Below are 15,324 nucleotides of genomic sequence, written 5' to 3'. Positions count from 1 at the left end.
AACCCATCCATTATTTAAAAAAGGAGATAGAATAAACCCAGATAATTACAGAGGAATGACCCTTCTGGACTGCAGACACAACGTTTTCTCCCGCATAATTTACAATAGGATCAAAAACATTCTGGAACCACAGCTTGGAGAACATCAAGGAGGATTTCAACCATAAAAAAGCCGCTCAGACCAAATTCTTAGCCTGAAACTAATAATGGAGTATTACAAGTATAGAAACAAACAGTTAATCATCTCATTCATAGATTTTAAAAAATCATATTATAGTGATCATAGGCCCACACTTCTAAAAATCCTTAGAGCATATGGCCTCCATCCCAAACTGGTAAGACTCATTCCGCTAACTTTAACCAACACAAATTCAAAGGTCAAGTTTAGAGGAGAAATGTCAAAAGCTTTCACAATAAAAACAGGACTCAGACAAGGTGATAGATTGTCCCCTTTGCTTTTCAATGTGGCCCTCTACTACATCATGACAAGCTGGCAAAAATAAAACCCATGTAAAATCAAAATTGGCGGAAAACCAGCAATAAGAGAAAACTGCCTTGGGTTTGCTGACGATTTGGCTCTCTTAGCCCTTGACATGGAAGAAGTTCATGCTCAGATCACAAGTCTCCAGAAAATTGCTTCAAAAATAGGATTACTAATATCCTCTGAGGAAATTGAAATCATGCCTATGAAACCTCTTTGCATAGATAAAATCTTCATAAATGTCCAAGCAATTAACATAGTTCTACAATTTAAATATCTTTGAGAAATTATTTTGCACAACTTGGGTGAGAAAGCAACATGGATAAATAGAACCAACAAAATGAAAAAGGCACTATTTCTAACCTGGTCAACATATAATAAATTACAAAACTGTAAGTCTCCTAGAAGCAACTTGCTCTTGTGAAACTCTGTTCCAAATGAAAAATGAAGAACAACCGATCAACTCCTCAAGACTGAATGAAGAATTATCAGAGCATGCATCAATAAAAAAATACCAGGTTGATGGAGTCTGGAGAATCCTCTGTAATATAACTGTCTATTGTGAGACTGACCCAATCACCAGCACAATGCAGAAGAAAAGAATCTCTTGTTTCTTTCATGTCTTACAAGTGCCTTACAACAGGATTTTAAAACAACTAGTGATGAGAAGGCTCAGAAAGAAGACAGGAGGACAGTGAGTCAAAGAAATTCAGCAAGATCTTGAAGCAATCGGTCTCATAATTATTGATGCAGAGAACACTCTCCTTATGAATCATAAATTTCCAGCAGAAATGACGCACAGAAGATCGGTAGAGGTTTCAGACAAGTTAAGAAAATTGCGTTTGGAACAAATGAAAAAGTACTGGGCTGAGGGCAAGAAGCAAGTAGTACAATCTTCAAAAACAAAGTGAACATGGAATGACTCAAGTGGTCCAATGTGGCCAATCAAGATGATGATAATAATAATAATAATAATAATAATAGAAATGTGTGCTTTCTTTTTTCTTTTTTTTTTTTTACCAGACTGAGCCACAGCAATGCATGGCCGGGAATAGCTAGCTGTATCACGACATTTAAACATTTGAAAATGCTGATCTGTCAGTTGAATTAAAAAAAAAAAAAAAAAAAAAAAAAAAAAAAAAAAAACAAATGATGCAATAATCAATTTATACTGGCTGTGCAACTGTGTCAAGAATATTTTTTTTGTTACAAGAGGTAATTTTTTTAAAATAATCATCATACAAAAGTTTAAAACACAAGTTCTTGCTGCACTACACACAAAACAACACAGATGAAGATTTTAATGAAATAAGGCATTGTAAATAAAATTAAATTCAAGCAAAATGAGGAACAGAAATAATGAAAACTATGATGTGGATGAAAATAGAAAATGGTAATATGGAAGAAATTACACAGAAGGTAAAGCATTAAAATAATTAAATTAAATGCACAAAGATTTCAGAGAAACAAGAATGACAAGGACAAAAATTATAGCAAATAGAAAAGTTAATATGATGACTAAGATCACATGAAAAAGATTAGAAATTAAAAAAACATTACATATAAAACAATGAAGTAAATAAAAATAAAACATTTTGATAAAGATTTAAAAATAAAAAAAGTCTGAAGTATGTGACGGAGTTCGAACCCACAACCTTTTGTACATAAGCCACATATCTTAACCACTAAGTTACGGCATCACTCTGCACAATGTGGTTATTTTTAAGGCTCTAGTCTGTACAAACCATCACATTAATTTCTTTTTCATCAACTTTTCATAAACAAAGAGCCCGATGGCAGCAAGATGTGACAGCTGGGACCCTAACCAACACCACCATGCTGCAGTCTTTCCTTCTCATCCCGCACAGTAAGTCTCCCCTGACCTGCGGTTCTGGGCAACTATCCCAAAATCTACCCCTTTTCCTAGACCTCTCTAGTCCTTTTCCTTCACCCTTCCTCCTTGCCCTTAGACTCTGCTACCTGAAGGAGGAGCCACTGGCTCTGAAAGCTTGACAATCACATCAGTCTTTTATGTGTGTGTTCTGCCACCACTTCGTGAGTAGATTTTTTTTATCCATCAAATTAAATAATTTTAACATTATTTTTCACAGTACTATCATAAGAATCTTGTGATATTTTAACATCTCTAGAACCTGCCTGTCTGAGCTTCTCATTAAGCTTAATTTCAATCAATTTTGGATGACTAAACACTGATATTAGCCTAAACAAGAAGTACTCCCATAAGTTTCAGTGCCCCCCTCCCCAAAGAGTTTGCTATCATCCCAGCCAGTTTACTCTTCCCTTTCCTATTGAGACGCAGGCCATGTTTTGTGGACTCCCACCTACCAATACCAGCAACAGGAACCAAACCAATGCCTGACAAAGTAGCTGCCAGAAGCAGCTGATCTAGCTCCATATTAATCCTCCTGACAGAGCTGTTCAATTGGGGCCGATCATACTACATGAAAGCAGGAACCAATCCAAAATTTGTATGGTTCATTGCAGATGCTATTTTTATCATGTCATACTCAATATTGTGGCCCTGATTCCTATCAATACTGTTTCCTGCTCCACCCACTACCACAACATGACCCTGCTTTGTAAATCCCTTGTACAATGATCCTACATCTTCTTATCACTTGGCTTAACACTTGTGACCTGGTACCTGTCACCTAATTTTTAACGCAAGATCTGGACCACACCTCTTCCATGGCTACTACCTAACAACAGAACTTTCCTCCTACTTTCTACTTTTTTTGAAACAGTTTCCTAGTGAAAGTCTGTTGAGTGCTGACTACACTTCCATCTACTTGAGGCCTCTTCCTTAGTTGCCTGCAGTAGAAAGGCAAACCTATTGTTTGTGCCAATGATGGAACTGTCAGACACTGTTCTCTTTCTGTGGCCCCCGTTCCTTGCTATCACTTCCCACCTGTCTTCACCCTTCTCCCCCCCCCCCCACTCACCCCTTAACCTCATCAGTTCCTTCCTAGAAATATCCAGTTCAACCTTAAGAGCTCTAATCTTCAAATTCTGTTCCGCTATTTTCCTATCCCTTGAACATACTCTACAATACCATGCAAGAGACCCATTTACTTCACCGATTCCCATGCCACTACATTCACCCCAATGTAACCACCTGCCACAACAGCTGCACAGAACCCCAGAACTGACTTACCTATGGCAGCTGAAACACTTCTCACTCATGGTGGTTTAAAATATTTTTACAAAATTTATCCAGACAATTACAGTAATATTCTACTAACTACAGATCACAGGAGTCACTGAAGTTCTGTGGAACACTAATATACATGTATACTATTAATACAGGAATGTAATGCACTTAAACGAATGTTAAAAATAAAAACTTGTATACCTGAAAAATTAGGCCTAAGAACGTGTATGTGCAATACGTACTTTACGCATTTTGAAAGTAAACCTTTAATTCCCTGAATAGATATGGCACTACTAAATATATGTCTAATGAAAACAACCTAAATTCTTCACTTAATACTTAAATAAATGTCTTAAATTTATATGTAAATCTACATGTAAAGTGTGCAGAAACGAGCCGTTAGGTTGTGCGTCAATAATTAGAAAAAATCGAATTTTTCAAAAATTTGTTCATTTTGTAGCACACATCTTTCTGAAGAGTCTGATGCATAAAACATGTAGGAAATGTAAGACATGTTATTTGGTGGTAAGTGTGCCAAAGTGCAGTGCCTCGCCTCCTCACTCAGCATTCTTCTGTCGCACATCACTGTATTTTGCTCTGTGGAATTTAAACGCGTATATTTTGTAATGGATGCCACCAAACCATATTAAGGACAGTGGAAATTAAAATGCCCTGTGGTAACTCTCCTGTTTACAGTTGGCCGGTTTGACATCCTGTTCCTCTTTTTCTTTAACAAATAAATAAATATATAAATAAACAAACAAATAAAAGAACTCTTCAGAAAATTTGCACTCTTTACTCCCTATCAGCTAATAACTTCCTGCTTTGTGCGACATAAAATTAAATATAGGATATATAAACCCAGTAAAGATATGAGACAAGCAAGACAATACACATTTCTCCAATCCTTAGCTCCTAGAATTTTTTCTCTCTAATCTTGCTACAGCTTTACATGGCGTGCTTTCCTTTCTACAAAAGGCTATTACCTCATCAAAGTTCGTCAAACGTTTTGCTACATGAAAAATCGAAATGTTTCTGTCTAATATTGAAAAAGCTGTTAATACAGTACCCAAGACTGGTGTGGTTTCCCAATCTGATTACGTCTATTTTGACACTGTCTTTCAGATAAAACAAAATAGGCCTTTCCAATACTGCAACAATATCAACACACACCAAATAAACGAGACTGTTTTGACACAAACAGTCTTTTTTGTAACGACAGAATATAATTCATTTTTTGTAATGACAGAATATAATTCACGAAGTACCAATATCAAATGCCTATTAGGCCTACTACAAGCAAAAGCTTAACGTTAGGAAATAGTTTCACACTTCATTCATACACTCCAGTTTCTCACGCATGAGATCGAAAAGTAGCAGTACGAAATTTTTATACAAACTTGGAATCGTCATATTATTCCATAATTTGTGTGATGTCCCTGTTTCTTCACCTTCCTCGTTCTAACAAACAGTCTTGTTATCACTCATTCTGTAACTACTCCTGCCAATGTCAAAGCTTATTTGCCTGTTAACTTCACTAACTCTGCCAGGATCACCGGTTTGGTTATCCCGCGATTATTCTCCGGTTAGGCGTTGTTACACGTTCGTACAACGCGTTTTCCGCGCTTCTTTCAGAATAAAACTTAAAGCAGCTGCTACCCAGGGACTGTATAACTGGTCCTTACTAGCATAGCGATCCCGCCAAAAATTTTCTGTCAAAATTTCTTTTTTTTGAATACACCGAGGAGGTAATACATAATCTTTCTTACCTGTTATTCATTTATTTCCACTCCGGTAGTCTGAATCTATGGATTTCGATAGTAATTATAACAACGCTCATCATTCCCAAACCCAATCAACCACACAATCAGAAAGCGGTTGGCATTCATCCGTTCGGCCTTACTCCGCTCAGCTCGTATAGCCCCTTTTGTCTGAAGGAAAGTTTGTTTCTACATGCGACGAGGATTTCCCTGGCAGAGACATTATGTACACTATGCACGCACTCAGAAATCAACTTAGAATGTGTTCAAAAACCGGCAGGGATGCGTTTCAAAGTCATATGAATAACTGACAGACTAACGTGCACTGGATGCTAGTCGCTGTGTAAAACAAGGTTCCCCCCCCCCCCCCTCAAGAATATGAACTGCCCCCCCCCCTCGCCCCTTCCTCTGGCATCCCCAACAATCATGAGAACAGAACAAGATGCCTATTCACATGTTAAGCATATTTTGGACGAATATAATTTACTACTCACTGACCATTAGGTTGAAACAAATAAAAGAAGAACCTTAATGGAAGGGAATGTGGGGTGGCAAAATTACAAGCATAGAAAAAATAAATAATGGATGTAAAACTGCTCTTACCTCAAAGCTCTTTCAAGATCATCATTCCTTTGTTCCAGTTCTCTTGTCCTCTTCATTAGCTCTTGCTTGTGTGCTTCCAATTTTGAGAGTTGTGTATCCTTGGAATCACATTGCCTCTGTAACTGATCTATTCGATCCTGTGGCAGAAGTTAAGTACTGATAGACATAATAGTAAAACTGGAAGAACATAAAATTATACCTTCACATGTATGACAATCAAAACTAGAAACATACTGTATGCCAGTTGACATAGAAAATCATAGTAAGACACAAAACGATGTACTCAATTTTTGAACAAAAATATTTTTAAAAAAAGGTATTTACTTGGAAGCAACAGACAAAAGCTTGTTTCATCTTGGAGAGGGAGATTAAACAATGGGCATAAAAGAATTAGATGTCATTAAATGGAACATTTTCCGTGTGCAAGTGAGTCATAATGTGAAAAATCAAATGTAGTTTCTTGATCTTCAGCCTGAAGACTAGTTTGGCACAGCTTCGTTGCTCTACCCTGTGCAACCTACATCCATTTGAACCTGCTTACTGTATTAATTTCTTTATCATCCTCTACAACTTTAATTCCCCACACTTGCCTCCAACCCTAAACTGATGATTCCTTGCTGTCTCAGAATGTGTCCTGTCCACGAATCTCTTCTTTTAGTTAAGTTATGCCACAAATTTTTTTTCTCCCCAGTTTCATTCCGTACTATCTCATTGGTTACATGACCTACCACTCTAATCTTCAGCATCCTTCTGTAACAGTAGTTTTCAAAAATTTCTATTCTCTTCTTGTCCCAACTGTTTATCATCCAAATCTCACTTCCATACAAGGCAACATTCCAGGCAAATACCTTCAGAAATGACTCTTTCTTCTTGAAAAACACTTTTCTTGACACTGGTAGTCTATATTTTATGTCCTCTCTACTTTGGTCATCACTAGTTATTTTACGGCACAAACGGCAAAACTCATTCACTACTTTTAGTCTCACTTTTCCTAATCTAATTCCCTCAGCACCTCTTGATTTAATTTGACTTCCATTATCCTTGTTTTGGTTTTGTTGATCTTATATCCTCCTTTCAAGACCGTGTCTACTCCATTCAACTGCTATTTCAAGTCGCTGGCTGTCTCTGGCAAAATTACAATGTCAGCAGGAAATTTCAAATATTTTATTTCTTCTTCTTGAATTTTAATTCCTTCTCCAATTTTTCTTTATCACTTTCTCAATGGACAGATTAAACAACACAGCACTGAAAAGTAAATAAACAATTTGAAAAGGATTAGTGAATACTGTGGCATGTTATGGCATTAGCTGCATCTAAACATTGTTCAGAAATGAAATTCATCGAATAGAACAGAACAGAACAGAATATACTCGAGACAGCACACAAAGAGGGTTTGATGGGTGGATGCAAGAGATAGGTCTGCTACTTGTCTTTCTCTCTCATGGATGTGACTGCTGGCGCTAGAGTTGCAAAGCAGAATAAGTGAAAGCTGTATTTGTGTAATGTTAGCCATCGCAAGCTGAAGACATGCTTTGTTGATGCTCTGTGATTTTCAAATTTCTGATGGTGGTACACTAATGCTGTTGTGTTCATCTTTGGCAAGCAAGTGTAGAAGGTGTCGCAATATCAGCTTAGTAAAAAATCCATGCAGTTCATAGATTTAGTTACATATATATGCAAACTTCCAAATTTTCCTTTCTGAGAGGCCACTTGTGGTAGCTAGGTTTGATTCAAAATAATAAATTCTAATGTTTCTCCTTTTTGTGTCGTCTCAGCTTAATCTTTTATCAATTGTGTGAACACTCACTTGCATCTTGATATATTGTGTATTTTTGAACATTTGCTATTTCTGTGAAAAACTCTTACCCTATCATCGATCACAAACTTAATTCGTGCTTTTTAGGAACTTTTAGCCAACATCCTTGTACAAAACCTATCATTCCCGAATTTCATTGTATACTTTCATAAAATAAAAGGTATATTGTCGAGAACTTTCAGAAACAAATAAGCATACGTGTCTACTGCTGGCATAATATGTATCTTTTTGGTTGTTAATCGCTTCACTTCTAGAATATAAAAGCCATAAATTACATGGGAATCAGAAAACTTGGTTTTAAGTTACTTGTTTACTGTTCTGCAAAATACTGTGTCAGTGACAGCGCAGCTTCACTATATATGCTGATCTCGGGTATGTGATGAGTTAGTTACTATTTATAAAAAGCTGGAAACTGCCTTGACTGCTGACAACCATCAAGTAATAGGAAGCTGCTGTGAATGGGTGTGTTGGGAGGGCTACTGAGAGTTACGTACCAGAGATACCAAAGGTATCACAAAGTGCTATCCTCTCCTGTAGATATTGTTCTCTCTACGGAAAGTACAGGATTTATCAGTAGTCTTCCTCTTGACTGAGGGTGGCATGTCAATTGTAGGTGCCCTGAACAGGTGAAACAGGCTCAAGGGATAAACAGGATGTTAAACCCAGACTCCCCTCCAACAAGTTTGAGGAGTTGTCTTCCACTGAAACAGTGGGATTCACTTCTCCTATTGAAAAACCATGATGTGTCGGGTGTATCAAGGGAGGCAAATACACTCCTGGAAATTGAAATAAAACACCGTGAATTCATTGTCCCAGGAAGGGGAAACTTTATTGACACATTCCTGGGGTCAGATACATCACATGATCACACTGACAGAACCACAGGCACATAGACACAGGCAACAGAGCATGCACAATGTCGGCACTAGTACAGTGTATATCCACCTTTCGCAGCAATGCAGGCTGCTATTCTCCCATGGAGACGATCATAGAGATGCTGGATGTAGTCCTGTGGAACGGCTTGCCTTGCCATTTCCACCTGGCGCCTCAGTTGGACCAGCGTTCGTGCTGGACGTGCAGACCGCGTGAGACGACGCTTCATCCAGTCCCAAACATGCTCAATGGGGGACAGATCCGGAGATCTTGCTGGCCAGGGTAGTTGACTTACACCTTCTAGAGCACGTTGGGTGGCACGGGATACATGCGGACGTGCATTGTCCTGTTGGAACAGCAAGTTCCCTTGCCGGTCTAGGAATGGTAGAACGATGGGTTCGATGACGGTTTGGATGTACCGTGCACTATTCAGTGTCCCCTCGACGATCACCAGTGGTGTACGGCCAGTGTAGGAGATCGCTCCCCACACCATGATGCCGGGTGTTGGCCCTGTGTGCCTCAGTCGTATGCAGTCCTGATTGTGGCGCTCACCTGCACGGCGCCAAACACGCATACGACCATCATTGGCACCAAGGCAGAAGCGACTCTCATCGCTGAAGACGACACGTCTCCATTCGTCCTTCCATTCACGCCTGTCGCGACACCACTGGAGGCGGGCTGCACGATGTTGGGGCGTGAGCGGAAGACGGCCTAACGGTGTGCGGGACCGTAGCCCAGCTTCATGGAGACGGTTTCGAATGGTCCTCGCCGATACCCCAGGAGCAACAGTGTCCCTAATTTGCTGGGAAGTGGCGGTGCGGTCCCCTACGGCACAGCGTAGGATCCTAAGGTCTTGGCGTGCATCCGTGCGTCGCTGCAGTCCGGTCCCAGGTCGACGGGCACGTGCACCTTCCGCCGACCACTGGCGACAACATCGATGTACTGTGGAGACCTCACGCCCCACGTGTTGAGCAATTCGGCGGTACGTCCACCCGGCCTCCCGCATGCCCACTATACGCCCTCGCTCAAAGTCCGTCAACTGCACATACGGTTCACGTCCACGCTGTCGCGGCATGCTACCAGTGTTAAAGACTGCGATGGAGCTCCGTATGCCACGGCAAACTGGCTGACACTGACGGCGGCGGTACACAAATGCTGCGCAGCTAGCGCCATTCGACGGCCAACACCGCGGTTCCTGGTGTGTCCGCTGTGCCGTGCGTGTGATCATTGCTTGTACAGCCCTCTCGCAGTGTCCGGAGCAAGTATGGTGGGTCTGACACACCGGTGTCAATGTGTTCTTTTTTCCATTTCCAGGAGTGTATAAATGGGTAGGAGTTAATTAACCATTGTCAGTTGAAATGAGTGGTTAATATTGGTACTCCTTAGGGAAATGCCAGCAAAGAATGGGAAGGAACACCATGTGCATCTGTGTTTATGCCAGGGGACATCATTCATCATGTTGAACATGCTAGTCAAGAAGACACTGACCTAACAGGGGGCAACAACCTGCAGATTGTGGTGCACATTAGGACAAATGATGACTGTCATCTGGGCTCCGATGTCGTACTTTGATCATTCCAGCTACTGGCAGAGAAGGATGAGAATACCAGCTTTGCTCGTAGCGTTTCAATGAAGCTCATAATATGCATCATTATTCCCAGAACTCATTGTGATCACCTGGTTCTGAGTCAAGTGGAAGGTTTGAATCAGAGAGTGCGAAGATTCTGTGATTTCCTAGACTTGCACCACAGGGTTAAGACCTGTCCACATAACGACAGCTGTAAGAAGCATTGTAGTATCAGTGTAAGATCCAAAGAAATGCCAGCTCCCTCCCCAAACAAACAAACACACACACACACACACACACACACACACACACACACACACACACACAGTTGAGAGTATTAAAATTCCAGTGATTAATTGCTGAAGCATTCACAAAAAAGTGTCAGAGTTTGAAGTCGTCCTAAAAAGCACTGAAGCTCACCTAATACTAAGTATAGAAAGTGGATTAAAAGATGAAATTGATGGCAATGAGATTTTCGAGAAAATTCAGGGTGTTTATTGTAAGGAGTGGCTAATGGGGAGCGGAGGTGATGTATTTTTTGTAGTAGACAAGAAATTCCAATTCACAGAAATAGAATTTAAGACTGCGTACATGATTGTTTAGGCAAAACTCAGCATCAGGGGTGAGCACAAAACTGTAGTTGATTCTCTATCAGTCACCAGTCTCAATCCCTGATGTAAGCAAAAACATCAGAGAAAATCTCAGCTCATCAGTACTTAAGTTTCCCAATCACACTGCAGTCATGGGAAGAGACTTTAACCACCCCACAATCAAGTGGGATAATCACCATTTTGTTAGTAGTGTCACAAAGCATCCTGCAAAACATTACTAAATGCCTTCTCTGACAACTAAGTACAACAGATAGTCCGGAACATGACTCAGGACAGATCTAATGGCAACAAACAGACCCGACCTCTTTGAAGATGTCCACATTGAAACTGATATCAGTGAGTATGACACAGTTGGGCAAGAATGATTACTACAGTAAGAAGGGCACCTAAAACACGTAACGGGAACTTGGTAAAGAAGCAGTAGTAACCTATCACATTTAGTGCTGGAGATGAACATATAGAATAATTGTGGCTCAAGAACAGTTGACCAAGCTCTTCATTGGTATGTACTGAGAAGAACCAGTTCATGGCGGAAGGGACCTTCCACGGTAGTCACTGTAAATAAACTTCTAAAGAAGCAGAGACTACTGCATAATATGTGCAAAACAAAGCATGGAGCTATAACTTGGCAAACTCCGAATGAAACACATTTGGGTATCAAGAATACAGTCCATGAAGCAGCCATAACAGAATATTACCGAAAGCTCTCTCACAAAACCTAACAAAATTATAGTCTTATGTGAAGGCTAGCTATTAGTGGCATCAAAGTGTCCAGACCAATCACAGATAAGACATGAACTGAAACTGATGGTAGCCAAGCAAAAGCAGAAATGCTTCACCCTGGTTTCAAATGTAAAAGGTAAATCCCAAAGTACCGCTCCAACAAATTCTCGTGCCACTGCAAAGGTGAGTGAAATATACACAAGGGTTCCTCCAAAAGGAAAGCACAGCATTTTTTTTTCAAAAACCCAACTTCTGTTCTACATCTTTGCTATTCATGAACGACATAGAAACATTCTTCTTGCCCGTATTCAAATTTAATTCAACCTGTTTCTGCGCAAGTCATTGATTTCAGCCAGCCTTTCAGAGTCACCTGTGTGTGTGTGTGTGTGTGTGTGTGTGTGTGTGTGAGAGAGAGAGAGAGAGAGAGAGAGAGAGAGAGAGAGAGAGGCTAGAAGCTAAACAAAGATCCAGGACCTGATTGAATCTCTGTCAGATTCTATATCGAATTTGCAGCCGAGTTAGCCACTCTTCTAACTATAATCTATCACAGACTCCTCGAACAAAAAATCATGCCCAGTTCTTCAAAAAAGGCACAGGTCACACCCATCTACAAGAAGGGTAGTAGAAGTGATCCACAAAACTACCATCCAGTATCCAGGACCTCAATTTATTGTAGAATCTTAGAACATATTCTGAGCTCAAACATAATGAGGTATCTTGAATAGAATGACTTCCTCAATGTCAACTAGCATGGATTTTGAAAACATCGACCATTGGAAACCCAACTCGCCCTTTTTTCACATAACATACTAAAAGTTTTGGATCAAGGTAATTAGATAGATGCTGTGCTTCTCGATTTCCGAAAGGCATTTGACTTAGTACTACACCTACGCTTATTGTCGAAAGTATGATCATATGGAGTATCAAGTGAAATTTGTGATTAGATTGAGGACTTTTTGGTAGGGAGGACACAACATGTTATCTTGGATGGAAAGTCATCATCAGATGTATGAGTAATTCTGGGAGTGCCCCAGGAAAATGTGTTGGGACCTTTACTGTTCATGTTGTATATTAAAGACCTTTTGCAGATGCAGTTATCTATAATGAAGTAACATCTGAAAGAAGCATAAATATTCAGTTTATTGGTAGAATACTAGGCAAGTGCAATCAATCTACAAAGAAGACTGCTTACAAAACACTCATGTGACCAGTTCTAGAATATTACTCAAGTGTGTGGGACATGTACCAGATGCGACTAACAGGGGATATTTTACATATACAGAGATGGACAACTTAAAATAAAGTGATACAAGTTCCGCCCTTCCCATAGATAAGTGGCCAATTCGCAGTGGTAATAAGAGAGCCACGGAAGTGATTCAATGAATGTCTCTTCTTTTTCAAAAGCACATAGTTCTAATCAGAAAAAAAGATTCGAATTTTATCAAAGTGCACTCTTCTTTCACAACTTCCTCTATTCTGTTAGCAAAACCATAAGTATCAAGCTGATTATCTCACTTTCGGATTTAGCAGAATTCTATCCAATAATAAGGAATGATCAATTTTGTTTGGAGATTTTAGCTAACGATAGCTTTAAGTCTATAAAACTAAAGAGACACCTGCAGGCAAAATGTCCAGACTGTGTAAGTAAACCCATCAAAATTTTTAAGTGTCATAGGGAACAACTAAAAGATATTTCAGATTCATCAACGAAGAAAGTCTTAATAGCATCCATAAAGGTATTCTACATAGTTGCAAAATTCAAATCCCTACACATTATTGGTGAAAAATTAGATCCTCCTGCAGCCGGCAAAATGCGCAAAATCAAGCAAAGAGAAAGGTTTGGAAAGTTTGAAGTCAATACCACTGACATGAAAAATAAATTGGTACCGTGTCTCCCTGACAGCCCAAAATTTGCTCTGCAACTCGATGACAGAACTGATATCGGAAATCTTTCCAGCTTCTTGTTTTTGTACGCTGCTACTATGAAAATTAAATGCAGGAGAACCTCCTATTTTGTAAATCTCTGGAAGGGAGGACTATAGGCAAAGACATTTTCTTTCTTGTGAATGAATTCCTTCTTTGTTGACAACAATGTCATGGACAATTTGTGTTGGTGTATGTACCGATCAGGTGGCACCATTTACTGGAACTAAAAAGGAGTTCATGACCAGAGTGTTTGCTGTTTCTCCTTCTGTGAATTCACACACTGCATAGTACACAAGGAGACATTGGCTTCTAAAATAGTTCAACTGGAAGTCAACGAAGTGTTAAAACGATCCCGTCAGTGCTATAAATTTGGTGAAAGTGTGAGCTTTACACATTAGGGTATTTTCCATTCTTTGCCAGGAGATAGGTTCCACTTGTGATTCACTTCTACTGCACTTGGAGATATGTTGGTTGCCTCATGGTGAAGTTCATTGCATTGTGGAGTTGAAGGTTGAACTTCGTCTTTTCCAACTGAACAGCAGTCCATTACATGCAGCTCAGTTTCTGGATGAAAAATTGCTTTTAATGTTGTGCTACATGGCTATCTTTTTTGGAGAAATTGACTAATCTTAACATATCACTTAAAGGCCGAAATAGTAATATCATTATTCTAAGCAAGAAATTGCTTGTGCTTAACAGAAAACTTAGACAGATGAAGAAGGATAACTGAAATGTTTTCTTGTCTGAATGGTGTCATGGAGGAAAATGAGTTGGATGATAATAAACGTAATAGAATTGGTGTAGTGCATCTCAAAAATCTTCATCAACAATTTGGGAATAAATTTCCAGAACTTTCACCTGAGTATGGCTGGATCCACAATCCATTTAATATGATAATAACAGACGACTTTTCAACATTACAGCAGGAGGAGCTAATATAACTCTTAAGTCTCAAGTGATAGAACACTTTGAAATAAATTTAAATCTCAGTCTCCTGCAAATTTTTGGGCACAGACTCAAAGTAAAAATCCCAATTTAGCAAGGAGAGCAACAACGTGTTATTACCCTTCACAAAACTTACTGGCATTAATCAGGATGAAACATCAGTCTCAAATGCAGCTGGAAAGGGACCTGTGAGTTGCTGTTTTACAAATCCAACCAAGACTGGATCCACTTTCCTCTTATAAAGAAGCACACACTGCACACTAAATGTGCGAATGTAAACATTTCTGAATTTTGAACCGTTTATATTTTCACTCTTGTTCACTTCCTTTTTTGGATGATCAGTTTGAATATAACGGTACTAAAACCAGCATTTAAATGTTGAATATTGTTCTATTGATATTTATACGTCATGATTTTTCACACAAAAAAACTTTCAAATGAATTAAAAACATTACCGACAGAAAGCGTTAAATTTTAACTAATGAATTTGTGAACTAATTTGTAAAACAATATGTAGTAAGTACTTAGATTTGCTCAATTCCATTGTTATTTATAAAAAAAGTTCTATTTGTCATCTTGCATCACATTACACATAATACAAATGTAAGATAACCAGGAAAAAAAACAACAACCCTCTCAAGTGCTCAAATGAAACACACTTGTCACTACTACTACTACTACTACTGTTATTTTTATCGTTTTAACTGATATTTTCAATGATTACACAGAAGTAAATAGATATTGTGAACTGTTTTCATGCCAAGAATAAGAAGTGCTGAGGAAGGTAAGCCAAACGGGGGCGGGGAGTAAATAATTAATGTTTCAGAAGAGCGCACAATGGAAAAAAG

At 39.2% G+C, this 15,324-nt stretch overlaps 1 protein-coding gene across 3 annotated transcripts in view; it reads right to left on the bottom strand.

The window, feature by feature from the left end:
• The window catches only part of LOC126235938 (nuclear distribution protein nudE-like 1-A), a 159,578-nt gene that overhangs the window by 86,372 nt on the left and 57,882 nt on the right, over positions 1 to 15,324 (bottom strand). For all 3 annotated transcript variants that reach the window (XR_007544845.1, XM_049944907.1, XM_049944906.1), the window contains exon 4: positions 6,016 to 6,152. Coding sequence is in view for 2 of the 3 variants with exons in the window: in XM_049944907.1 (XP_049800864.1) it covers positions 6,016 to 6,152 (137 nt within the window). In the remaining variant the exon portion in view is untranslated. The remainder of the gene's footprint in view (positions 1 to 6,015; positions 6,153 to 15,324) is intronic.

This window comes from Schistocerca nitens, chromosome 2 (assembly GCF_023898315.1).
Source record: "Schistocerca nitens isolate TAMUIC-IGC-003100 chromosome 2, iqSchNite1.1, whole genome shotgun sequence".
NCBI lineage: Eukaryota > Metazoa > Arthropoda > Insecta > Orthoptera > Acrididae > Schistocerca > Schistocerca nitens.
Note: the sequence above shows the minus strand (reverse complement) of the source record. Positions and strands in the feature narration are given on the sequence as shown.